Raw genomic sequence first — 26,433 nt, 5'->3', positions numbered from 1 at the left:
ATAGCAAAAAGTTGACAACTTTATTGTCCATTGGTTGGCTAAAGATTATTATTATACCATTCTACAAGGAAAATAATATGTAACTATAAGAATAGATAGAGGGGCTTCCTTGGTAGTGCAGTGGTTAAGAATCTGCCTGCCAGTGTAGGGGGCACGGGTTTGAGCCCTGGTCCGGGAAGATCCCACATGCCACGGAGCAACTAAGCCCATGTGCCACAACTACTGAGCCTGCGCTCTAGAGCCTGTGAGGCACAACTACTAAGCCCATGTGCCACAACTACTGAAGCCCGCACACCTAGAGCCTGTGCTCCGCAGCAAGAGAAGCCACCTTAATGAGAGGCCTGCACACCGCAATGAAGAGTAGCCCCCGTTCGCTGCAACTAAAAAGAAAGCCTGCGTGCAGCAACGAAGACCCAATGCAGCCAAAAATAAATAAGTAAATAAATAAGTAAATAAATAAATTTATTTAAAAAAAATAAAGTGTTTAAAAAAATAGATAGATGGTTTTATATATCGTTATGGAGAGGTGTCCCACTTACTGTTGAATGAAAAAAGCCAGTTGCAAACCAAAATATATTGTATAATTCCATTGTTATAAAGAAAACCCAGAAAACAACACCTCCCATTATATGTTTACCTAAAATGTAATTTACTGTGTTTAGATATGTAGAGAAATGATTAGAAGTGATATTAAGTAAGCTTGTTTCTCTAGAGAAAAGGAGAGATTTGACTTGAGTTGTTTACTTTTTAGTAATTAAAAAAGATTGATCAATAAACAAAAGTATTATGTGGTCCTTGTAGGAAATTTAGATAACAAGAAAAATTTTAAATTCCCTATAATCATTCCACCTGGCATTAACCACTGGTAACGTTTTTTATAACCTTTATTCCTTTTTGCTATGCAGTTGTAATTTATAATTTTGAAATGGTATAATACCATCTTTAACAATGTTGTGAACATTTTCTTATTAAGTGTTTTTCAATATATTTTGTCCACTTAGAAGTCCATGGTGTAGATATACCATAATTTAATCATTAGCATTTTATAGGATGTTTAGATTATCAAATTTTTCTTTACCTTAGAAGCCTGTTTATTCTCAACTGAATCCTTTGGGTGTAGACCCAATCATAATGGGTTTGGTAGATATGTAGGGTAACCTCTGGTGATCTGGTCTGTTTCTAGGATATTCTTTACTTGGGAGAACTGGCAGACAAGAAGATGGTTTGTTCTGGGACTTCCACTCTGACATAGGTCTTATTTTCATACTGGTTCCTAGAATGAAGTCAGTCATTAAGCCTGTCCAAGTCATAGGAAACTGAGTATATTATAGTCCTTTTCTAGTGTGTGTGTGTGTGTGTGTGTGTGTGTGTGTGTATTTTTTTTTCTTTTTTTGTGGTGGAGATGGTGGGCTTAATTACATGGTTGGACCAGAATTAAACTGTTTGCAGAAAGGTTGGAAGTAGATTGTAGTTTGGAAAGTTCACTTGGTCCTCTGAAGACGTGTACAGAGATTTTATATTTTTATTACCACCACCAACAATGATCTTTGTTCTCCTAATAATAGCTGGTATTTGTTGAGTGCTTACTAGGTATTAAGTGCTATTCTATAGCACTTAGTTTACATAGGTTATCTCATTTAATCTTTACAGTAATCCTATTAGATAGTGCTCTTATTACATGATAGCCTATATGCTATTCTATGAAAATACATTACTGAGCAGGTACTGAGCACTAGCTAGAGTATAAATGAATTGTGTTCTCTCATTTGGTTCCTTCTAAGCAAAATTCTTAACCATGACAGATAAGGTCTAAGTCCCTCCATTTTTTGATTCTTAACTTTCCAGCTTCACATTCTGTTATGTGGTTTTGTGCTACTTTTCTTGGCACATGCTGTACTCTGGTCAAACATTACCTCCTCTGTGAACCCTTTACCTCTCTTCCTTCAATCTTCCCCTCCTATGTGTGAATTATTTACACTCTTGTGTGCCCCTGTAGCAATTTTTTTCAAGGTATTTCATATTTTTGTAAGTACTGGTTTGTCTTTCCCCTCTATTATGCTGAAATTTTTGTAGAGAGGGATTTTGTTTCTTTGAATCTTTGTATGCCTTCTTTTCTGTTATTAATAAATCAACTGTCTATACACCTAACACCCATCTTTCCACTTGTGCAATAGATCCCATCCCATCTTTATTGATCCCAGCCACCAATTATTTCACCAGTTGTTCCCCTTCCATCCTGCATCATCAATTTCCCCTTTTTACTAGATCATTCCCGTGAGCATACAAATATGCTGTAATTGTTCCTATCTTCTGGGGAAAAGCATTTCTTTGCTCAGATCCCCTTGGACCTATGCCCTTCCAGCTACTCAAACTTCTCTATTTCCTTGATAGCAAAGCTTGTTAGAAGAGTTGTCTGTATTCAAAATTTGCAGTTCATCTACTCCTATTATTTCTTGAACTCAGAGTGGGCTTTTGCCACTTTGCTTTACCAAAATAGCTATTTTCAAGATCACCAATAACTTTTACAATTGGTCAGTTCTCAAGTTCTTATCTTACTTGACCTTTCAGTATCTTATGACACAGTTGGTCGTTCTTTCCTTCTTGAAATGCTTTTTTTCAGTTCCAGGTCAACACTGTTCTTAGTTCTCTTTCTGCCTCATTTGCAAGGTTTCTCCTTATCTCCTTTCTCCTTATCTCTAAATTTTGGAGCGCCTGGGCTCAGTTCTTGGACTTCTCTTCCCTGTCTGCTTTTGCTCCCTGTGCTGTGGCTTTAAATAGCACCCTGTATTGAATAACAATTTTACTTAGGTTCCCCACCCCTATGCTCTTTCTTACTGTTTTATTTTTCTTCATAGCACTTATTTGCTATTTGATATACTATATATTTACTTGTTCATGAGAGCAAGGACTTTGTTTTGTTCATCACTATATCTCTAGTGCCTAGAATGGTGCCTTTCTCATAGTCTTGCTTCCATCTCTGACCCCTTCATCCTTTTCTCCTCTGGCCTGATGGATATATAAGGATATGTTTTGCAGTCTTCCTTTTTTAAAATCATTTTATTTCTTGTTTTTATTTCAGATTAAAATTTTTTATAAAACCATATAGATACACTTGAAGCTCTTTGGATATTGCCCCCTCCTATTGCATTCCCTACCCTCTTTTTCCAGTCTTAACCATTATCTGAATTTTGTATATATATACCATTCCTATGTATATTTGTATACTTTTTATTAAATATGCATTTATCTATAAACAGTATACATTATTGCTTTCACATGTTTTAAGACATAAATAGAAATTATATCACATTGGATGTCTCATAACTTTTTTTTTTGGTTTAACATTGCTTTTGAGATTTGTTCGTGCTGATAAGTGTAATACTAGTTATTTGTGTTATATGCTGTTTAATATCTTGTGTGAATATATCATTATTTATTTGTTTTCCTACCACTGGTCATTTAGATTATTCCCAATTTTCTGTTGCATTTTGTTTTCTGATTATGCCACAATTTATCTTTTCTCGATTGTTGTATATTTAGGTCATTTCCAGTGCTTCAGTGAACATTTTTACACATGACTCCTTGAGTACACATTTTAGACTTTGTTTATATACCTATAAGTGAAATGACTAATTTTTAACCTTACTATAGATGTTGCCAAAGTACTCTTCTAATTAGTTGTACTATTTACATTTATTCCAGAGTTCCTGCTTCTATATATTATTACCAATTCCTGATACTGTTAGATTTTTTAAAAAATTATTGAGAACTTGATCTGTGGGAAATATTTTTCTCTTAAAAATTTTTTTATTTGCAATTTCCCTTATTACTAATAAAATCAAACGTTATTTCATGTTTCCTGGCCATTTGGATTCTCCTTTTATGAGCCGCCCATTTTTCTATTGGGTTGTTTGTTTTCCCCTCTTTTAAATTGACTTGTAAGGATTCTTTACATATTTTAAATACTAATCCATTGTTGATTATATGAGTTGCAAATATATTCTCTAAGTTTATATAGCTTATCATTACCCTTTGTTTATAAAGTCTTAAAATTTAATCAGATTTATTCATCTTTTTATTTATGGTTTGTGCTTTTTCATCTTATTTATTTCCTTCTAGAAGTTTTATAGTTTTGCTTTTTACACTTGCGTAAGGATCTAATTTTATTACTGTTCTTTAAAAATATGGGCAGCCAGTTGTCCAAGCACACCTTTTGAAAAGTCTATATCCCAGAGGTCACCAAATTTTTTCTGTAAAGGGCTAGATAAGAAATATTTTAGACTTTGTCAGTCAAGAGGCAAAATTAATGATATTATGTAGGTACTTATATAACAAGAAAGAAAACAAATTTCTGCAAATTAAAAAAAAAAAATTTTTTTTTTTTTTTTGGCCATGCTGCGCAGCTTGCGGGATCTTAGTTCCCTGACCAGGGATTGAACTCAGGCCACCACAGTGAAAGCGTTGAGCCCTAACTGGACCACCAGGGAATTTCCTCTGCAAATTTTAAATAAAATTTTCATTAAGTTCAAAATACAATAGTAGTACTTTATTTAGTAATACAGGTCTACTAGTGAGAAGAGGTGGAATTCTTTTTGGGAGGGGTAGCATTTTGCTTTTGGGGAGGTTCAAAGTTAATGTTCCCTGTCTTTAAAGTTGATTGTAAATGTGTCATCTGTTAATACTGATTTGTAATGAGAGTTTACATATTTCATCTTTGAAAATGTGTTTTCACACAGACAGGTACTACCAAATACTGATATTAGTCTACGAGCATTTGATTTTATTTGAACATATTCATTGCTTGGAAGGCATTTATAGAATTCTGTTAGTTTCTTCTCTGATATTTTTGCCGTTTAGAATGCCATTACATTGTAGATTAATCATTTCTGATTGAAAATTAGGTGGAAGCTCCTCAATTGCACAGTTAAAAGGACTTTGAAATAAGGAAATTTCCTTTGTGCTTGCACCAACGTCTGAAAAACACTGCTGGAACCATAGTTTGCTTGGAAAACGTATCTGCGGCAAATTTGTGTGGGAATGGAGATAGGGCTTCTTGTTTTAACTTGTTTTTAAAAATCTTTTATTTATTTATTTATTTTTATATATTTATTTTTGGCTGTGTTGGGTCTTCGTTTCTGTGCAAGGGCTTTCTCTAGTTGCGGCAAGCGGGGACCACTCTTCATCGCGGTGCGCGGGCCTCTCACTATCGCGGCCTCTCGTTGCGGAGCACAGGCTCCAGACGCGCAGGCTCAGTAGGTGTGGCTCACGGGCCCAGTTGCTCCGTGGCATGTGGTATCTTCCCAGACCAGGGCTCGAACCTGTGTCCCCTGCATTAGCAGGCAGATTCTCAACCACTGCGCCACCAGGGAAGCCCTTGTTTTAACTTTTAACAGCACAGGAAAAGTATAAAGCCGCTTGCCATTGCTTGTAATTCAGATAACATTAGTTGTTTTTGAAACATAAGTTTTGCGTATAGGCACTGTTTGGTAATTTTGGGTTGAAATCATTAAGAAACATGAAGTCCGCAGCAAAAGCTAACTTCCAAAGCCATCTGGTATTTGACAGTGGCTGAAGGCTCTTCTTCAAAAAAGTTTAAGTTTTTACTCTGAGCTCAAAACATTGCAATAAAAGGTTCCTATTGCTAAACCATCAAACTGCTTACTCTAGAGTAAGGGAAATTAAAAATATTCAGTTTCTGGGAATTTCCTGGCAGTCCAGTGGTTAGAACTTGTGCTTTCACTGCCACGGGTCTGGGTTCGATCCCTGGTCGGGAACTAAGATTCTGCAAGCTGCGCGGAGCAGCCAAAAAAAAAAAAGTTCAGCTATTTTTTTTTTTTTTTTTAATAAATTTATTTATTTATTTTTGGCTGCATTGGGTCTTCTTTGCTGCGTGTGGGCTTTCTCTGGTTGTGGCGAGTGGGGGTTACCCTTTGTTGAGGTGCATGGGCTTCTCATTGTGGTGGCTTCTCTTGTCGCAGAGCACGGGCTCTGGGTGTGCGGGCTCAGTAGTTGCGGCACGCCGGCTCTAGAACACAGGCTCAGTAGTTGTGGCACACGGGCTTATTGCCCCACGGCATGTGGGATCTTCCTGGTCCAGGGCTCAGAACCCGTGTCCCCTGCACTGGCAGGCGGATTCTTAACCACTGCGCCACCATGGAAGTCCCTCAGCTTCTCTTTCTGACAGAAATTAACAGAACTAATGATTATAAAGTCTACAAGAGCAAATGACTACTAAAGATAGGAATTTATTTATTTATTTAAATTTTTTTTTTTAAGATAGGAATTTATTAACAAAATCCACACTGAAAGTGTGACATTTGAGTTCAACTTTTCCCTTTCCTTATTTGGACATGATAGATATGTGCTGTTGTTTCAAAGAAGAAGTTACAGTACATGTGACACTTGAAATGCTGTTCAGTTATACATGCATTACTGCAGTTTTTAGGTTGTCGAGCAGCAGTGAAAATGCTGCGTGTGCTCTCTCACAACTACTCCATTCTGCCATTGTGACTCAAAAGCAGCCATAGACAATAAGTAAATGAATGAGTGTGGCTGTGTTCCAATAAAACTTTGTTTATGGACACTGAAATTTGAATTTCAGATAATTTCATGTATCATGAAATATTAATCTTTTGTTGGATTTTTTTCCAACCACTTAAAAAAGTAAAAACCATTCTTAGTTTGAAGACTATAAGCCATAGTTTGGTAATTCCTGGCATATCTTTTTTTCTATATTGCCAACTCTGTCATATGTTAAGTTTTCATATATGAATGGATCTTTTTTCAGGGATCTTTATTATGTTTTATTTTGTTAATTTCTTATTATGTTATGGCCTAAAAATTCATATTTTATTTGCAGAGAGGGTTTGTCAAATAATTTTCGTGTCTGTGGACTAAAAAGTTTGATTTCTTGCTGTTTCCATTTATTTTACTTGATACAAATCTTTAATCTGGTTGATTTTGTTGCTAAAATTAGTAATTTATTAATTTTTCATTAATAGGTCTTTATTGAAAATGAAATTCAGATGTAACATCCCACTTCCTGTTCTAAAATACATCCCAATTTTTTTGATAAACCAGTATCAGTGTTTATAGCTCAAAATATTGTTCATACTGAAACATGTAGTCTACTATGATTACATCTTCTTTCTTGAGCAACTTTGTTGTCTCTAGTATTAAAAATTGCCTTATTTTTAAAGACAGCTTTATTGAGATATAATTCATATACCATACAATTCACCCATTTAAAGTGTGCAACTCACTAGCTTTTAGTATATTTACAGAGTTGTGCATTCATTACCACAATTTTAGAACATTTTCATTACCTCAGAAAGAAACCCCACACCCCTTACTTGTCAGCCTCCCCAGTGGTCCAACCTGCACAAGCCCTAGGCAAATGATAATCTGTTTTCTGTCTCTCTAATCCACTGTCTGTCTTTCTAGATCTACATTCTAGAAGTCTCTCTACTTTCTGTGCCTCTGTCTATTCTGGACATTTCATATAAGTGGAATCATATAATATGTCATCTTTTGTGATTGACTACTTTCACTTAATGTTTTCAAGGTTCATCCATTTTGTAGCATGTATCAGTACTTCATTTCTTTTATTGCTGACTAATCCATGGTATGGATATATTTTATTTATCCATTCAGTAGTTGATGGATACTTTTTGGCTATTATGAATAATGCTGCTATGAACACATATGTATAAGTTTTGCGTGGATGTATGTTTTCATTTATTTCAAGTATATAATAAATAGGAATAGAATTGCTGGATCATATGGAAACCATTTAACCATCTGAGGATCTTTCAGACTTTTCCAAAGTGATTGTACCATTTTACTTTCCTTCCAGCAGCATGTGAGAGTTCCAATTTCTCCACATCCTCACCAACATTTGCTTCTATCTGTCTTTTTGATTATAGCCATCCTAGAGGGTATAAAGTGGTATCTCATTGTCATTTGCATTTCCCTGATGGCTGATGATGTTAAACATCTTGTCATGTGTTTACTAGTCATCTGTCATCTTCTTATCTTATACTATGTGTATCTTCTTTGGACAAGTGTCTGTTTAAATCCTTTGTCCAACTTTAATTTTTTTAATTGAGTAGTAATAATTCTTTATGTATTCTAGATATAGGTCTTCTTAGATAAATGATTTGCAAAAATTTTCTCTTGATGGTATCCTTTGAAGCACAAAAGTTCTAAATTTTTATGATTATTTATTTTTATTGTTGCTTGTGCATCATATCTAAGATGCCTTATTACTATTATTTTTGTTTAGTGCTCTTTGTGATCTAACATGAATTCTACCCTGGTTCTCTGCCAGAGCTTTAAAACTCCTCTAACTATGGTCAAACACATCAGTAAATCCATCAATTCAACTGTTTCCTTGTATCTTCATTCCTCAATCAGTTTAGAATATAAATTCTTCAGTCCCAGGAAATTGTTCTTGAATTTTTTCCCTAATTTTTCCCCTCTGTTTTCTTTTTTCTTTTGAAGCTACTATATGATATAGGGACACTGTTTCAATGAGAGGGACTTTACTATGGTAACACTGGTAGCCTCTTTCTCTACCTCTTCTTCCCCTTCACAGGAGTGACTTATTTGATTAGTGAGTGCAGTAGAATGACCTTGGGCATGCTCAGTCTAACCTTTTCATCTCTCTCTTCATTCCAGCCTGCAGACAGCCAGTATTTTGGCATATTCTTAGCCAGTGCAGTAGACTGAGTGCAGGACTAGCTCTGCCTTTTGGGGGAAATATTTCAGTTCTCGTGGATACTTCACTTCAGAGAGTGTTAGCAAGCCATTTCCAAACCACTCTTGAGCCGTGTTCTCCAACCTAGCTTTATATCAAGGATAAATCTGACATTTCGCTCTCTATTTTTGTTACCTCTTTTTCTCGTCTGATTCTGAAAGCAAGTGGGGAAGAGACGTGCTTTTTAAAAATTGTGGTAAACTGCACATAACAGAATTTACCATTTTAACCATTTTTAAGTGTACTGGTCAGTGGCATTAAGTATATTCACATTGTTGTGCAACCATCACTACCATCCATCTCTAGAACTTTTTCATCTTAAAATGAAACTCTGTACCCATGAAATAATAACTCCCCATTTCCTCCTCCTCCCAGTCCCTGGCAGCTGCCATTCTACTATCTATTTGTGAATTTGACTATTCTAGGTTCCTCATGTAAGTTGAATTATACCATGTTTGTCCTTCTGTATCTGCTTTATTTCATTTAGCATAATATCTTCAAAATTCATCCATGTTGTGGCATGTGTTAGAATTTCCGTCTTTTTTAAGACTGAATAATATTCCCCTGTATGTATATATCACATTTTGTTTATTCATCTGTTGATAGACTTTTGAGGTGTTTCCTCCTTTTAGCTATTGTGAATAATGCTGCTGTGAACATTGGCTTACAAATACTCTTCTAGTCTCTGCTTTAAACTCATTTGGGTATATACCAGGAAGTAGACTTGTTCAATCATTTGAGTCCTCCTAATGTATTAGCGTTGCTGTGTAACAATCCACCTCAAAATTTAAGTGGCTCAAAGCAACAGTGATTTATTATTTTTTTACAATTCTATGGGATGACCAGGCAATTTTCTTTTTCCTCTTTCCTGGGCTCACTTTTGTGGCTATATTCATTTTGTGGGTTGGTTGGAGCTAGAGGGTCTAAGATGGCTTCAATCACATGTCTAAGGCCTTGGTGGGGACAGCTAGAAGGTAGGCCTTCTCTCTGCACATAATATATCCTCATTCATAGTTTAGCTTAAACTTCTTGACATGGCAGCTGAGTCCCCAGAGAGTGAAGGCAGAAGCTGCAGGGCATCTTGAGGCCTGGGCTTTAGGACTTCACGACAAATTATAGAGCAAAGTTTACAAAGCTAGCCCAGATTCAAGGGGTGGGGAGAAATAGACTCCAACTCTTGTTGGGAAGATTGACCAGGTCACTGTGGGGGCCATTATTAAAATGATCAATTACACCTAATAACCTAACAACTGATCCATAGATGAGGAACCTTGAGAAATAGGGAAGGACTGCCATTAGGGAACAAAAAGGCCTTCTGGTGAGTCTTAAATGAGGTGGCTTGCTGTTATGTTTTAACAAGCAGAGAAGCATGTGGATTTTTTTGATCTTGGTTATTTGCAAGAACTGTATTGTACCATGCAGTAAGTTTTTGTTTTTGTTTCTTTTTCTTCTTTTTTAAAATTTTACCTTTCGCTGCTGCGTGCGGGCTTTCTCTAGTTGCGGCAAGCGGGGGCTGCTCTTCATTGTGGTACGCGGGCTTCTCATTGCGGTGGCTTCTCTTATTGTGGAGCATGGGCTCTCGGTGCGCGGGCTTCAGTACTTGTGGCTCGTGGGCTCTAGAGCGCAGGCTCAGTAGTTGTGGCGCACGGGCTTAGTTGCTCCGGGGCATGTGGGATCTTCCCGGACCAGGGATCGAACGCATGTCCCCTGCATTGGCAGGTGGATTCTTAACCACTGCACCACCAGGGAAGTCCCCATCTTTTTCTTCTTTTTTTAAACAAGTTGTATGGTTAGCTTTAAACTAATGCAGCTTGGGTGAGAAGGCTTTAGCTGACTCAGGCAGGCCATATCAGTTTTACTATGTGGACTGTTTTAACTTGAGAGTTGCAACTGGCCTAGAATTATAGGCAAAACTGAACAGGGATTTAATTTTTAATGGTTTGGTGAGCATAACAATTAATGCTTTTATGGACTTCTTAAACCAGGTCTGCAGCTTTAAACTGCAAAGATGTCTAAAGTTTCAAATGTACTATACAGTAGTTAATGACTAAGGCTCTAGCCTTAAATTGTTAATTCCAGGTCTAGACAGACAGTACTAAATCTTTTTAGGTTAAAAGACGGTACTTTGTAGCTATGTACCTTGTCACTACCTGTCCCCTGCCCCCCACTATATGGTCTCAAGAATTTTTGGATTTAAATACATGAGCTCTTAACTGTGGTAATTTTAGTGACTGAAAGTGGCTTCACAAAAGGTTGGTTCATTTAATTAAGGAACAAATAAAAATGAGTGGGTGGATACTTTATTATAAAGAAAATAATGCCACATTCTTGATTCTTGGGCTTTGTTTGAAAAATCTACTTCAGTCTTTTTTTTTTGTCCATGCCACGCAGTCTGTGGGATCTTAGTTCCCCAACCTGGGCCCGGCAGTGAAAGCACCGAGTCTTAACCACTAAACTGCCAGGGAATTCCCTACTTCAGTCTTTATAGTCAGTACAGGAGCAGTGTGAGGATGAAACCAAATAAAGGTAGACAAGTTGAATAAGCTAGAGGGAGAGAGGTTTTCTTAGACATCTTAGAAGAGCCCTACCCCTCCAAAAATTTACACACACACACACACAAATAATTGAGACCACATGGTTTGGGGGGAGGTAATGACGAGTTATATAATTACAAAGTTAGCCCCCCAAGTACCCTCTTTTGACCTATAATGATTTAGCATAGTCTAGGTCTAAAAATAGCAATTTAAGATAGAACCTGGGTCCTAATGATTTTCTCTCTTTATATGGAAATGAGGTCTTGAAGGCTATATAGTATACTGTGGTATGGCTGTGAGATAATGTATTTGCATATTTTTCTATATATGGACATTTGGATGATTTCCAATTTTTCTCTACCACAAATGTTGCTGCAGTGAACATTGTTGACATATCTTTGTGCATGTGTGTGAACATTTCTATAAGATATCTAGAAATGAAATCACTGGGTTGAAATGTATGCAGAGTTTACATTTTTAAGAAAATAGATATGGCCATATTCTCCTACAAAAATACTATACCCACTGAGATTCATAAGCAAGTGTGTGAGAATACCCTGTCCCCTTGTCAGTATTGGATAGCAATACAAATTTAGCTAATTTGCTGGATGAAAATATTTTGTTGTTTTCAGTTGATTATCTTTGATTTCTGGTAAGGTTCAGAATCATTTCATTTATTGGACATCTTGTATTTCTTTTTGAAATGTTTGTATATATTTTTAAACCTATTTTTATTAGTTTTTGTTTTTTGCTCTTATTGATTTGAAGGGACTCGTGTATATTGTTATTCTTTTCTCTCAGTATGTACTTTTCTCTTTGATTTAGTTTATGATGTTTTGTTTTAGAAAAGTTTTAAGTTAGAATATAGTGAAATCTTTCCTCCCCCCCACCGCCCTTTATAGCTTCTGGATTTTGTATCTTGTTTAGCATAAATTTTCTTCATACCAATATTATAGCAGTATTTTCTCATAAATACTTTTAAGACATTTTTTTTCTTTTAGCTCTGTAAGCTGTGTGAATTTATGTGTTAGGTGTAAGGTAGAGGTGGCTATTTTATCTCCCTAAATGAATTATCTATTGTTTCAACATCATTTATTGAATCAAAATAAAGTGTTGCAACAATATTATAAACATTGCTCTGTTTCTAGAACCTGTTTTCTTAAATTGATCTGTAGGTGTTCCTGTTCCAGTATACTCTTTACTTTTAATTGCTTTAAAATATTTATTTTTATAATTGGTAAGGCAGTTCCCCCTCATGTTTTCCCTTTTCAAAATGTTCTTGGCATTTTTGGATTTTTTTTTTGTCCATATGAATTTTAGAATCAGTATGCCAAGTTACACACACACACACACACACACACACACACACACACACACTTACTGGGATTTTAAAATTGGAATTGCCTTGAATTTATAGATTAATTTGGGGGAAGAATTGATATCTTTGTAATATTGGATGTTCCCATTGCAATGGCATGGTATGACTAGTCAGGTCTGTTATTTTCTCCTGTAAAATTTTCTAGTTTTCCTCATGTTGGATGAGGAACAGAATGGCTTCTGGTGCCATGCTACTTGGGTTCAATCCCTGCTAAGCTTGGGCAAATAAAAATCCTTTTGTGTGTGTGTGTGTGCTTTAGTTTCCTCATGCATAAAATGGGAATAATAACTCATTAGGGTTATTATGAAGATTAAATGGGTTAAGACATATAAATTAATACACTTAAAATGTGAGGTGTTATTATTAGATATATATTTATAGTTTCTTTTGCTTTTGTGAATAGGATCTTTAAGTCTCATTTTAATTGGTTGCTTTTGGTATATAGGAAATTCATGATTTTTGTTCATGGTTCTTGATTTGGATGCTTTGTTGAACTCTTCATACTATACTAATATATATATATTTTAAATTCTCTTGCATTCTCTAGGTAATTGTATATTTTTGCAATGAATTGTTTTAACTTTCAATATCTTTGCCATATAAATCTATTTTATTTATTTATATTGTGGATCTATTTTCATTTGCTAGGACTTCTAATACAGTGCTGAATAGAAGTGATGATGAAGAGCATTTTGTCCATAACTATCCTTAAATGGATTTGATGATTTTATAGAAGTTAACTCTCTGTAAAGCTAAGGGTTGTGTGTGTGTGTGTGTATGTATGTGTGTGTGTTCTTAATTTGTTATGGAGTGGGTTTTGGATTTTCATTAAATTATTTTTATTATACAAATAAGTGATTTTTATTACAAAAGATTGAAAAATATGTAGAAATTATAGAGTAAAGCATGAAAGTTCTTGTATCTTGCTCTACTTTTATTCCTCTCTCCAGATGTATATATTACTGTTACATTTGGTTTGTATCCTTTTAGTTCTTTTGCTATACCTTTATGTACATTTAGTGTGTATATGTGTACACATAATTTTACTTATTTTATAAAATTACTTGGTATTTTGTTTCATTTAGCAGATATAAAGTACCTATCATGTATCAGGCCCCCTTTAGGCATTAACATTCTTTTTGTTCATTCAACAAATATTTCTTAAATGTTTCCTAAGTGCCAGGCAATGTCTTAGGTGCTGGGAATATAGCTATGAAGAAAAAGAAAAGCCCTGCCCTCAGAGCTAACTTTCTAAAGGTGCAGACAGAAAATTTTTTTAAAACCCCAAAAAACTAAAAAACAAAAACAAGTGATGATAAATAGTGTGAAAAAAGTTAAAACAGGATAAAAGAGGATAGGGATGGACTGGGGTGCAATATTAGATAGTGCATCAGAGAAAGTGTGTTTGAAAAGGGGACATTTTAGCAAAGACTTGAAAGAGATGGAGCAGATGTTCAAGAAAGAGCAATAACGTTTCGGTCAGAGCAAAGAGAATGAGGGAAGAGTAGGAAAGAAGTTTGGAGAAGTGGTGGGGCGCCAGATTATGTGGAGCTTTCTAGGCCCTGGTAAGGATTTTGGATTTTATTCCAAGTATGATGGGAAGCCATTGATGGTTTTTGAAAAGAGAAATGGCCTTGTATTAGTTTGTTAGGGCTGCCATAACAAAATACCAAAGTGACTTAAACTACAGAAATTTATTTTCTTACAATTCTGGAGGTTAGAAGTCCAAGATAAAGCTGTCAGTAGGTTTGGTTTCTTCTGAGGCCTCTCCCTTTGGCTTGCAGATGACGGTCTTCTTGCTGTCTCCCCATCTGCTCTTTGATCTGTGTGTGGGCATGTCCAGTGTCTGTGTGTCCAGATTTCCTCCTCTTAATCAGGACACCAGTCAGATTAGACCAGGGCCCACCATAATGGCCTTATTTTAACTTAATCACATCTTTAAAGACCTTATTTCTAAATACAGTCACATTCTGAGGTTAAGACTTTTTGCATAAGACTTTTGGAGGAACACAAGTTAGCCCATAATACACCTGATCTGCTTTCTTCAGGCTGCTAAGGATAGACTTGAGGTATGTGTGTGGGGTGGGAGTGGGGAGGGTAGGCTCTTTTTTCAGACTTTCTTGGGAAGAACTAATACCCTGTCATGTTCTCTTTTCTATTTTCTCCATTAATCTGATTAAATTTCACACGTTGTTTTCTAATAATTTCTAAAAACTTCTGATCTGTGTAACGGCATCCTTTTCTTTCTTTTATTGAAGTATAGTTGATTTACATTACTGTGTTAGTTTCAGGTATACAGCAAAGTGATTCAGTTATACATATATATAAATAATATATTTTTCAGATTCTTTTTCATTACTATAAGATATTGAATATAGTTCCCTTTGCTATACATAAATCCTTGTTGTTTATCTATTTTATATATAGTGGTGTGTATCTTTTAATCCCATACTACTAACTTATTTCTCCCCACCCTCCCTTTCCCCTTTGGTAACCATAAGTTTGTATTTTACGTCTGTGAGTCTGTTTCTGTTTTGTAAATAAATTCATTTGTATTAGATTCCACATATAAGTGATATAATATTTGTCTTTCTCTCCCTGACTTACTTCACTCAGTATCATAATCTCTAGGTCCATCCATGTTGCTGTAGATGGCAATATTTCATTCTTTTTTTATGGCTAAGTAATATTTCACTGTGTGTGTGTGTATGTGTACATGTGTGTGTAACATCTTCTTTATCCATTCATCTGTTGATGGACACTTAGGTTGCTTCCATGTCTTGGCTATTATAAATAGTACTGCTATGAACATTGGTGTGCATGTATCTTTTCAAATTAGAGTTTTCATTTTTTCTGGATATATGACCAGGAGTAGGATTGCTGGATCATATGGTAACTCTGTTTTTAGTTTTTTTAAGGAAACTTCATACTATTTTCCATAGTGGCTGCACCAATTTACATTCCCACCAACAGTGTAGGAGGGTTCTTTTTTCTCCACACCCTCTCTAGCATTTATTATTTGTAGACTTTTTGATGATGGCCATTCTGACTGGTGTGAGATGGTACCTCATTGTAGTTTTTTTTTTTTTCACTTTTTTTTTTTAATCAATCATCAATTTTATACACATCAGTGTATACATGTCAATCCCAATCGCCCAATTCAGCACACCACCATCCCCACCCCACCGCGGTTTTCCCCCCTTGGTGTCCATACGTTTGTTCTCTACATCTGTGTCTCAACTTCTGCCCTGAAAACCAGTTCATCTGTACCATTTTTCTAGGTTCCACATACATGCGTTAATATACGATATTTGTTTATCTCTTTCTGACTTACTTCACTCTGTATGACAGTCTCTAGATCCATCCATGTCTCAACAAATGACTCAATTTCGTTCCTTTTTATGGCTGAGTAATATTCCATTGTATATATGTACCACAACTTCTTTATCCATTCATCTGTCGATGGGCATTTAGGTTGCTTCCATGACCTGGCTATTGTAAATAGTGATGCAATGAACATTGGGGTGCATGTGTCTTTTTGAATTACGGTTTTCTCTGGATATATGCCCAGTAGTGGGATTGCTGAATCATATGGTAATTCTATTTTTAGTTTTTTAAGGAACCTCCATGTTGTTCTCCATAGTGGCTGTATCAATTTACATTCCCACCAACAGTGCAAGAGGGTTCCCTTTTCTCCACACCCTCTCCAGCATTTGTTGTTTGTAGATTTTCTGATGATGCCCATTCTAACTGGTGTGAAGTGATACCTCATTGTAGTTTTGATTTGCATTTCCCTAATAATTAGTGATGTTGAGCATCTTTTCATGTGCTTCTTGGCCATCTGTATGTCTTCTTTGGAGAAATGTCAATTTAGGTCTTCTGCCCATTTTTGGATTGGGTTGTTTGTTTCTTTAATATTGAGCTGCATGAGCTGTTTATATATTTTGAAGATTAATCCTTTGTCCATTGATTCGTTTGCAAATATTTTCTCCCATTCTGAGGGTTGTCTTTCCGTCTTGTTTATGGTTTCCTTTGCTGTGCAAAAGCTTTGAAGTTTCATTAGATCCCATTTGTTTATGTTTGTTTTTATTTACATTACTCTGAGAGGTGGATCAAAAAAGATCTTGCTGTGATTTATGTCAAAGAGTTTTCTTCCTATGCTTTCCTCTAAGAGTTTTATAGTGTCCGGTCTTACATTTAGGTCTCGAATCCATTTTGAGTTTATTTTTGTGTATGGTGTTAGGGAGTATTCTAATTTCATTCTTTTACACGTAGCTGTCCAGTTTTCCCAGCACCACTTATTGAAGAGACTGTCTTTTTTCCATTGTATATCTTTGCCTCCTTTGTCATAGATTAGTTGACCATAGGTGCGTGGGTTTATCTCTGGGCTTTCTATTTTGTTCCATTGATCTATGTTTCTGTTTTTGTGCCAGTACCATATTGTCTTGATGACTGTAGCTTTGTAGTATAGTCTGAAGTCAGGGAGTCTGATTCCTCCAGCTCCATTTTTTTCCCTCAAGACTGCTTTGGCTATTCGGGGTCTTTTGTGTCTCCATACAAATTTTAAGATGATTTCTTCTAGTTCCGTAAAAAATGCCATTGCTAATTTGATAGGGATTGCATTGAATCTGTAGATTGCTTTGGGTAGTATAGTCATATTCACAATATTGATTCTTCCAATTCAAGAACATGGTATATCTCTCCATCTGCTGGTATCATCTTTAATTTCTTTTATCAGTGTCTTATAGTTTTCTGCATACAGGTCTTTTGTCTCCCTAGGTAGGATTATTCCTAGGTATTTTATTCTTTTTGCTGCAATGGTAAATGGGAGTGTTTCCATAATTTCTCTTTCAGATTTTTCATCATTAGTGTATAGGAATGCAAGAGATTTCTGTGCATTAATTTTGTATCCTGCAACTTTACCAAATTCATTGATTAGCTCTAGTAGTTTTCTGGTGGCATCTTTAGGACTCTATATGTATAGTATCATGTCATCTGCAAACAGTGACAGTTTTACTACTTCTTTTCCAATTTGTATTCCTTTTATTTCTTTTTCTTCTCTGCCGTGGCTAGGACTTCCAAAACTATGTTGAATAGTAGTGGTGAGAGTGGACATCCTTGTCTCGTTCCTGATCTTAGAGGAAATGCTTTCAGTTTTTCACCATTGAGAATGATGTTTGCTGTGGGTTTGTTGTATATGGCCTTTATTATGTTGAGGTAGGTTCCCTCTATGCCCACTTTCTGGAGAGTTTTTATCAGAAATGGGTGTTGAATTTTATCAAAAGCTTTTTCTGCATCCATTGAGATGATCATATGGTTTTTATTCTTCAATTGGTTAATATGGTGTATCACATTGATTGATTTGCGTATACTGAAGAATCCTTGCATCCCTGGGATAAATGCCACTTGATCGTGGTGTATGATCCTTTTAATGTGTTGTTGGATTCTGCTTGCTAGTATTTTGTTGAGGATTTTTGCATCTATATTCATCAGTGATATTGGCCTGTAATTTTCTTTTTTTGTAGTATCTTTGTCTGGTTTTGGTATCAGGGTGATGGTGGCCTCCTAGAATGAGTTTGGGAGTGTTCCTTCCTCTGCAATTTTTGGGAAGAGTTTGAGAAGGATGGGTGTTAGCTCTTTTGTAAATGTTTGATAGAATTCACCTGTGCAGCCATCTGGTCCTGGACTTTTGTTTGTTGGAAGATTTTTAATCACAGTTTCAATTTCATTACTTGTGATTGGTCTGTTCATATTTTCTGTTTCTTCCTGGTTCAGTCTTGGAAGGTTATACCTTTCTAAGAATTTGTCCATTTCTTCCAGGTTGTCCATTTTATTGGCATAGAGTTGCTTGTAGTAGTCTCTTAGGATGCTTTGTATTTCTGCGGTGTCTGTTGTAACTTCTCCTTTTTCATTTCTAATTTTATTGATTTGAGTTCTCTCCCTCTTTTTCTTGATGAGTCTGGCTAATGGCTTATCAATTTTGTTTACCTTCTCAAAGAACCAGCTTTTAGTTTTATTGATCTTTGCTATTGTTTTCTTTGTTTCTATTTCATTTATTTCCGCTCTGATCTTTATGATTTCTTTCCTTCTGCTAACTTTGGGTTTTGTTTGTTCTTCTTTCTCTAGTTCCTTTAGGTGTAAGGTTAGATTGTTTACTTGAGATTTTTCTTGTTTCTTTAGGTAGGCTTGTATAGCTATAAACTTCCTTCTTAGAACTGCTTTTGCTGCATCCCATAGGTTTTGGATCGTCGTGTTTTCATTGTCATTTGTCTCTAGGTATTTTTTGATTTCCTCTTTGATTTCTTCAGTGATCTCTTGGTTATATAGTAACGTATTGTTTAGCCTCCATGTGTTTGTGCTTTTTACGTTTTTTTCCCTGTAATTCATTTCTAATCTCATAGCGTTGTGGTCAGAAAAGATGCTTGATATGATTTCAGTTTTCTTAAATTTACTGAGGCTTGATTTGTGACCCAAGATGTGATCTATCCTGGAGAATGTTCCGTGCACACTTGAGAAGAAAGTGTAATCTGCTGTTTTTGGATGGAATGTCCTATAAATATCAATTAAATCTATCTGGTCTATTGTGTCATTTAAAGCTTCTGTTTCCTTATTTATTTTCCGTTTGGGTGCTCTGTCCATTGGTGTAAGTGAGGTGTTAAAGTCCCCCACTATGATTGTGTTACTGTCAATTTTCTCTTTTATAGCTGTTAGAAGTTGCCTTATGTATTGAGGTGCTCCTATGTTGGGTGCATATATATTTATAATTGTTATATCTTCTTCTTGGATTGATCCCTTGATCATTATGTAGTGTCCTTCCTTGTCTCTTGTAACATTCTTTATTTTAAAGTCTATTTTATCTGATATGAGTATAGCTACTCCAGCTTTCTTTTGATTTCCATTTGCATGGAATATCTTTTTCCATCCCCTCACTTTCAGTCTGCATGTGTCCCTAGGTCTGAAGTGGGTCTCTTGTAGACAGCATATATATGGGGCTTGTTTTTGTATCCATTCAGCAAGCCTGTGTCTTTTGGTTGGAGCATTTAATCCATTCACGTTTAAGGTAATTATCAATATGTATGTTCCTGTGACCATTTTCTTAATTGTTTTGGGTTTGTTTTTGTAGGTCCTTTTCCTCTCTTGTGTTTCCCACTTAGAGAAGTTCCTTTAGCATTTGTTGTAGAGCTGGTTTGGTGGTGCTGAATTCTCTTAGCTTTTGCTTGTCTGTAAAGCTTTTGATTTCTCCATCAAATCTAAATGAGATCCTTGCCGGGTAGAGTAATCTTGGTTGTAGGTTCTTTCCTTTCATCACTTTAAGTATACCATGCCACTCCCTTCTGTCTTGTAGAGTTTCTGCTGAGAAATCAGCTGTTAACCTTATGGGAGTTCCCTTGTATGTTATTTGTCGTTTTTCCCTTGCTGCTTTCAAGAATTTTTCTTTGTCTTTAATTTTTGTCAATTTGATTACTATGTGTCTTGGCATGTTTCTCCTTGGGTTTATCCTGTATGGGACTCTCTGTGCTTCCTGGACTTGGGTGGCTATTTCCTTTCCCATGTTAGGGAAGTTTTCGACTATAATCTCTTCAAATATTTTCTCGGGTCCTTTCTCTCTCTCTTCTCCTTCTGGGACCCCTATAATGCGAATGTTGTTGCGTTTAATGTTGTCCCAGAGGTCTCTTAGGCTGTCTTCTTTTCTTTTCATTCTTTTTTCTTTATTCTGTTCCACAGCAGTGAATTCCACCATTCTGTCTTCCAGGTCACTTATCCGTTCTTCTGCCTCAGTTATTCTGCTATTGATTCCTTCTAGTGTAGTTTTCATATCAGTTATTGTATTGTTCATCTCTGTTTGTTTGTTCTTTAATTCTTCTAGGTCTTTGTTAAACATTTCTTGCATCTTCTCGATCTTTGCCTCCATTCTTATTCCGAGGTCCTGGATCATCTTCACTATCATTATTCTGAATTCTTTTTCTGGAAGGTTGCCTATCTCCACTTCATTTAGTTGTTTTTCTGGGGTTTTATCTTGTTCCTTCATCTGGTATATAGCCCTCTGCCTTTTCATCTTGTCTATGTTTCTGTGAATGTGGTTTTTGTTCCACAGGCTGCAGGATTGTATTTTCTTGCTTCTGCTGTCTGCCCTGTGGTCCCTCATTGTAGTTTTGATTTGCATTTCTCTAATAATTAGTGGTATTGAGCATCTTTTCATGTATCTGTTGGCCACCTGTATGTTTTCTTTGGAGAAATGTCTATTTAGGTCTTCTAACCATTTTTTGATTGTGTTGTTTGTTTTTTGATATTGAGTTATATGAGCTGTTTGTACATTTTGGAAATTAACCCCTTGTTTGTTGTATCATTTGCAGATATTTTCCTCCATTCTGTAGGTTGTCTTTTCGTCTTGTTTATGGTTTCCTATGCTAACATTTTCTAAGTCTGTTGTGATTTTGTTCTTAAAGAAAACGAAAATGAAAAATAACCATAACATTTTTTTCCTGTTTTTTAAATGTGATTTTTGATATGGGAAGGAGAGAAATCCATGTGTTTTGTCTTCCATCTTGACTCATAGGCTCCTTTTCTTGTTGCATGTTATTTTTCATAGTTTCTGCTAGAAAACTTTTTTTTTTTTCCATCTTCAGTGCTCAGGTTAAGTGTACCTTATCTCAGAAGCCTTCCCTGACTGCTTCCTTCTTTCTAACATTCTGTTTACCTCTGTCATTCTGTATTGTTTTGGCTTTATTGTATTGTACTAGACAGTGAGTGCCTGAGGATGAATAATGCGATTTTATTCTCTTTACCCTTAATGTATCTGATACACTTCAGGCTGCTAAGTAAATGTTTATTGACTAACACACTGAAGAATGAGTATAAATGTGAGAAGTTTGTCATAGGTACTCAGTCATCAAACTGGCACAACAGTTTTACTAATTAGGATAATCATGCTTACAGTGGGGCTACTAGTCTGTGGGATTTACTTTTCTTAGAGATGTAGCCATTTTCTTAGTTCATAAAAGCATCTTTGGAGACTGGTATAAAATATCAAACACATTGTACCAAAGGGAATCAACAGAGTTTAAATATAATGAGATTTTGATTTAATATTTAAGCTGTTATGACTGCTCTGTATATTGAGTGATATGTTTCTTTTAGGGTAGGTCTTCTGGTATGGTAGAATGTTTATTAAATACTTATAAGCTAAAAAAAATAGTAAGGGAGGCTGGGTGGTGGGTTTGTTGTCTATGTTTAACTTCTAAAATTTAGTTTTTGAATAGGTAAATATATTTTCATAGTTCAAAATTAAAAATACAAACAGGGTAGATTCCCTGTATTTAGAAAATACAAACAGGGAAGCGTCTCTCTCATCCTTTCCCTGTAGATACTTGGAAAGTGATAAGCTTTTGAGGTTCTCCTCCTCAGAATCAACCAGTTTTCATTAGTTTAAAAATAGTGTTGGGTGTGTGTGTGTGTGTACTTGGATTATTAAAATAATTCTGCTAAGCTGATCACTTGTGTTGGTGTAGTATAATGAATGGCTGACTCAAATGTTTTGTGATTTTTTTTTTCTTTTTTTTTTGTTTTAGATACATCAAATTACGAAATGGCTTGCAGGCACTTTTGATTTCAGACCTAAGTAATATGGAAGGTAAAATGGGTGATGCAACAGATGATGAAGAGGAAGAAGAAGAGGAGGAAGAAGAAGAAGAAGATGATGACGACGATGACGACGACGATGATGAAGATTCTGGAGCAGAAATAGAAGATGATGATGAAGAGGGTTTTGATGATGAAGATGAGTTTGATGATGATGATGATGAACATGATGATGATGATCTTGATACTGAGGATAATGAATTGGAAGAATTAGAAGAGAGGGCAGAAGCTAGAAAGAAAACCACTGAAAAACAGGTGTGAATCATGTCTGTTATATCTTTTTCTAATTTGGAAATTCCTTGGGATAAGTTCCAAACTTATGTTTTATCTCTTAATGGCCAAAAGGAAATATATATCTTTTGATCTTAGTAAAGGTATATTTATTCTGTATAAAGATTACATTTAAAAAATATTTTGCTCTAATTATAAAAGTTACAACTGCTTATTATAGAAGCTAATGGAAAATAAAGAAAAACAAAAATATAAAAGTTGCCCATAACCATAACTCTCAGAGGTAATCACTGGTAGTATTTGATTGCATTATATGTTTTAAAAACAAATGCCTGGAGGTGAGGATCTGCATAATTCTTAGTCTGGTATAGAGGAGCAAGTGAGAGTATCATCCTTGGAGAGACTGGAAAAAGCATAAGAAAAGAACAAGCCTAGTGTAGAGTCCTCACCTGGGCCTAGGGTTCTAAGAGTCCTCATATGGGTAATTTCTGTCTTGGTAATTGAATGTGATTTATCTCTTTTTATGAGGAAGCACCAAAGGTCTGAATAAATAATAAGTAAATTGGAAGAAATGAAATAGAAATGGGGAGTTGAGCTTAGTTAGTGAAACATATAATAACAATAGGTGAATAGATAAATAGGGCTTGATAGAGATAATTTTCCTCTCTGGATATTTTTTGAAGAATGCTTCCATTTTGCAGTAGGAAGTACCTATATTGGAGGATAATATTCTGGAGCTATTATAGTGGAATTGATCAGCAAATGTTTATTAAAGCTAGTATCTTGAATATTGATAAGGCATTCAACATGGTACAGTCCTCAAAGAATGAATTAAGTTCAGATTATTAACACTAAAATCTAAAGGTCATATGTATAATACTATGAAGTCAGCTCTCAAAGTGTGAAGAGGTGAGATTTAAGTAGTAGATATGGCCTAAATAAATTCTTTGATAGATACTCTTCCTGGAAAAAAATTATTTTTTTTTTAAAGAAGATTGTGGCAATTCTTTCACTGAGGTGTTGGAGGGATTAAGTCATGTTTAAAGAAGCTATTTGCCCTTGCTATTCAGATTGCAAGTGATGCCTGTTTTGGGAGAGCAAGATAGGTCAAGTGGTTTTAGCTTGGAAAGCTTTAGGGATGAGAACAAAAACACTGGGGAAAAAAAAAAAATATATATATATATATATATATGCTACTTGATAGTCTATACTAAAGTCTTTGTAAGTAAATCGGGAATTAATAAGTTCACTTTTAATTTAAAATAGATCTCGTAATTCCAAATAGAGGAATAATAGAAGGGAAGAAATGATAAAAGTCAGAATGGAAAGAACATTGACAGTCAGGAAACCTGAATTCTAATTCTGAGTCTGTCACTATCTTTCTGAATGATCTTAGGCCTTTTCATTTTCTCATTTTTTTCTCATTTCTAAAACAAGAGAATTAGGTTACATAAATTTTAAAGTCCATTTTAGCTCCAAAACTTACTGTGTTATAACTTCATAACTGAATATTCCTTGTCTGTAAGTTTCTTTCTATATGTCTGTCTGTCTATTTGTAGCTTTTCCTGTGTTTTTAGACTTCTTTATACCTTCTATCAACTGATAAGCAAAACTCTAGGATTAAATTAAGAATTGTTTTGACAGCCAATTTTATTGTCAAGATGTAATAAAATATCTTATACAGAAATTGTGAACCTCTTTGACAAATGAAGATGTGCATCCAGTATTTTGGGTACCCCTTTTTATCTTGCTTAAGTGCATCAAACTCCAAATGTTACCTCGTCTAGAAGCAGCAAGGTCACATTCTAGAGATCATTTAAAAAATGGCTTAGATGCTGCCTTTCTTTTCTGAGAACTTGGTATGATATATTCCCTCATAAGATATTGATAGCTCATTCTCTGGATATTAGAAAGGAATGGAGGAACCTAATGCAATTTGAAGAAGAGATAGAATTGTTTAGATTCAGCTGCAGTGGGTACACGAGTGAAAGGCTTTCCTTTGATCCCATGATCTGGGAAAATGATTTATATTCATTGAATGAATAAATGCCTACTACAAAAGGGAAATAACGTAGGTAGTCTAGGTAAGAGGTGGCTTAAGAGTAGTATAGGGTTTGCAGCGGTTTTATGATTTTTTGTTTGAAAAATGTGAAATGTGTTCAGGATAAATATGCGAATTTATAAGGATAGTGGGAAGAAATAATTTTGAGGTTTTTGGAGAACTTTTACCTAATTAGGAAGTTAACTACTCTTTTGAGTTATCATTTTTATCCCTATTTTCTTCCTCTCAAAAGGAAATTGTGCTTGATCTGAAAGCTTTGATAAATTAATAAGATTGGAATTTAAGTATGATATATGCTGAATTATGATTTGTTTAGGCCTTTCTTAAGTCAATTCTCAAGTATGAATTTTTCAAGTATGAATTTCTTGGGTAGATAATTATCAAGTATGAATTTCTTTTCTAGCAATCGCAGAGCCTGTTTTTGCTGTGGTCAAAGCTGACTGATAGACTGTGGTTTAAGTCAACTTATACAAAAATGTCTTCAACCCTGCTGGTCGAGACAAGAAAACTTTATGGGGTAGTTGGAGCTGAAAGCAGGTTAGGCATCTATTAAACATCACAGAACAGGTTAGACTGTGCCTTGAAGAAGTGGATATTCCCTCATGTTGTAACTGAGTTTATGTGCCTAAGTCTTAAGTATGGGATTTATGGTATCAAGTGAGACTATTTGGTTCTTCCAAAAACGTACTTTTTTTTTTTTTCTCCCCTGACACATGGTTAGACTTTATACCAGGTGTATGCTATTTTTTAAAAGCCCTCTAAGAGGATAACCATTTATCAAAACAGTCTTGTGTCATCAAATCTGTTAGCCCTTTAAAATTGACATTTGTAAAATTTGGGAAAGTTAATAATTCAACTTTCTATCCTCAAGGATTCAAATTGACTATTTTTCTCTCCCCTTTTGTACCTTTTAACTTATAATGATATAATGGTATGCCCTGATCATTTTAAATGCAGAATTTGGTATGCCTCCTGACCATCTATTTTGTTGGAAACTGATTTTCCCAAGGTATTGGGAGAATATCAACCAATAAGTATTCTATATATCTTCAATAAGAAGTGAAGAACTAAAAAGCCTCTTTAAAGTTCAGTTTTGTAGTTTTTTAATAGTTAAAGATTTTCTTTCTTAACCATTTATTTATTTTCTTTGTTAGATGTTTTCCTGACTTGCTATTTTATGCCCTGTTTTAATAAAAACAAGATTTTCTGAGTAACATATTGAGAAGTTTCCATCTAGTAACTGAGTTACTGAACACAGAGAGCCTTTAATTGCTTAGAGATCTTTAGACAGAATCTACTCAGGTATATTACTTCTGAAGATTTCTGAAATCTGATAAATCAGGAAACAAACTTGGTCCAGAACTTTGAAATGCTGACACAAAATAATACTTGGGTGGGCTGGCCAGTCCCGCTTCCCTTTTTTCTGTCTGTTTCTGCTTTTTTCCTTAGGTCTGCACCTGTTCAGCATTTGGCAGGATGGCAAGAGGAGGAGCAGCAGGGTGAAACTGACACAGTTCTGGTGAGTTTCACTTTGCTGCTCCTCCTGATTCTCAGGGAAAGAATTTTGTTACTGTCTATTGGAAAAAGTCCATCTCCAAGTGAATCTTTAAAATGAGATGATAATATTATTCCTTTAGGATTGACTCACTGTTTATTTGTATGTGTTCTACTTACTCCAGTCTGCAGCGGCTCTTTGTGTTGGAGTTGGGAGTTTTGCTGATCCGGATGACCTGCCTGGGCTGGCACACTTTTTGGAGCACAGTAAGATCTTTGTAAAATATCATTCCCGGGTGTGTTTTTCCCTCTAAATTTGTATGAAATGATTTCAAAG

The 26,433-nt window shown here is 35.3% G+C and overlaps 1 protein-coding gene across 3 annotated transcripts in view; it reads left to right on the top strand.

Moving 5' to 3' along the window:
- Window positions 1-26,433, top strand: part of NRDC (nardilysin convertase) — a 103,211-nt gene that overhangs the window by 5,746 nt on the left and 71,032 nt on the right. For 2 of the 3 annotated variants that reach the window (XM_059922323.1, XM_059922322.1), the window contains exons 2-5: window positions 22,240-22,564; window positions 25,006-25,139; window positions 26,052-26,121; window positions 26,282-26,363. In XM_059922323.1, the coding sequence (XP_059778306.1) occupies window positions 22,240-22,564; window positions 25,006-25,139; window positions 26,052-26,121; window positions 26,282-26,363 (611 nt within the window). The remainder of the gene's footprint in view (window positions 1-22,239; window positions 22,565-25,005; window positions 25,140-26,051; window positions 26,122-26,281; window positions 26,364-26,433) is intronic. The other variant, XM_059922324.1, reaches the window with a different exon arrangement.

This window comes from Balaenoptera ricei, chromosome 1 (assembly GCF_028023285.1).
Source record: "Balaenoptera ricei isolate mBalRic1 chromosome 1, mBalRic1.hap2, whole genome shotgun sequence".
Taxonomy (NCBI): Eukaryota; Metazoa; Chordata; class Mammalia; order Artiodactyla; family Balaenopteridae; genus Balaenoptera; species Balaenoptera ricei.
This window is presented reverse-complemented; position numbering and strand designations above follow the sequence as displayed.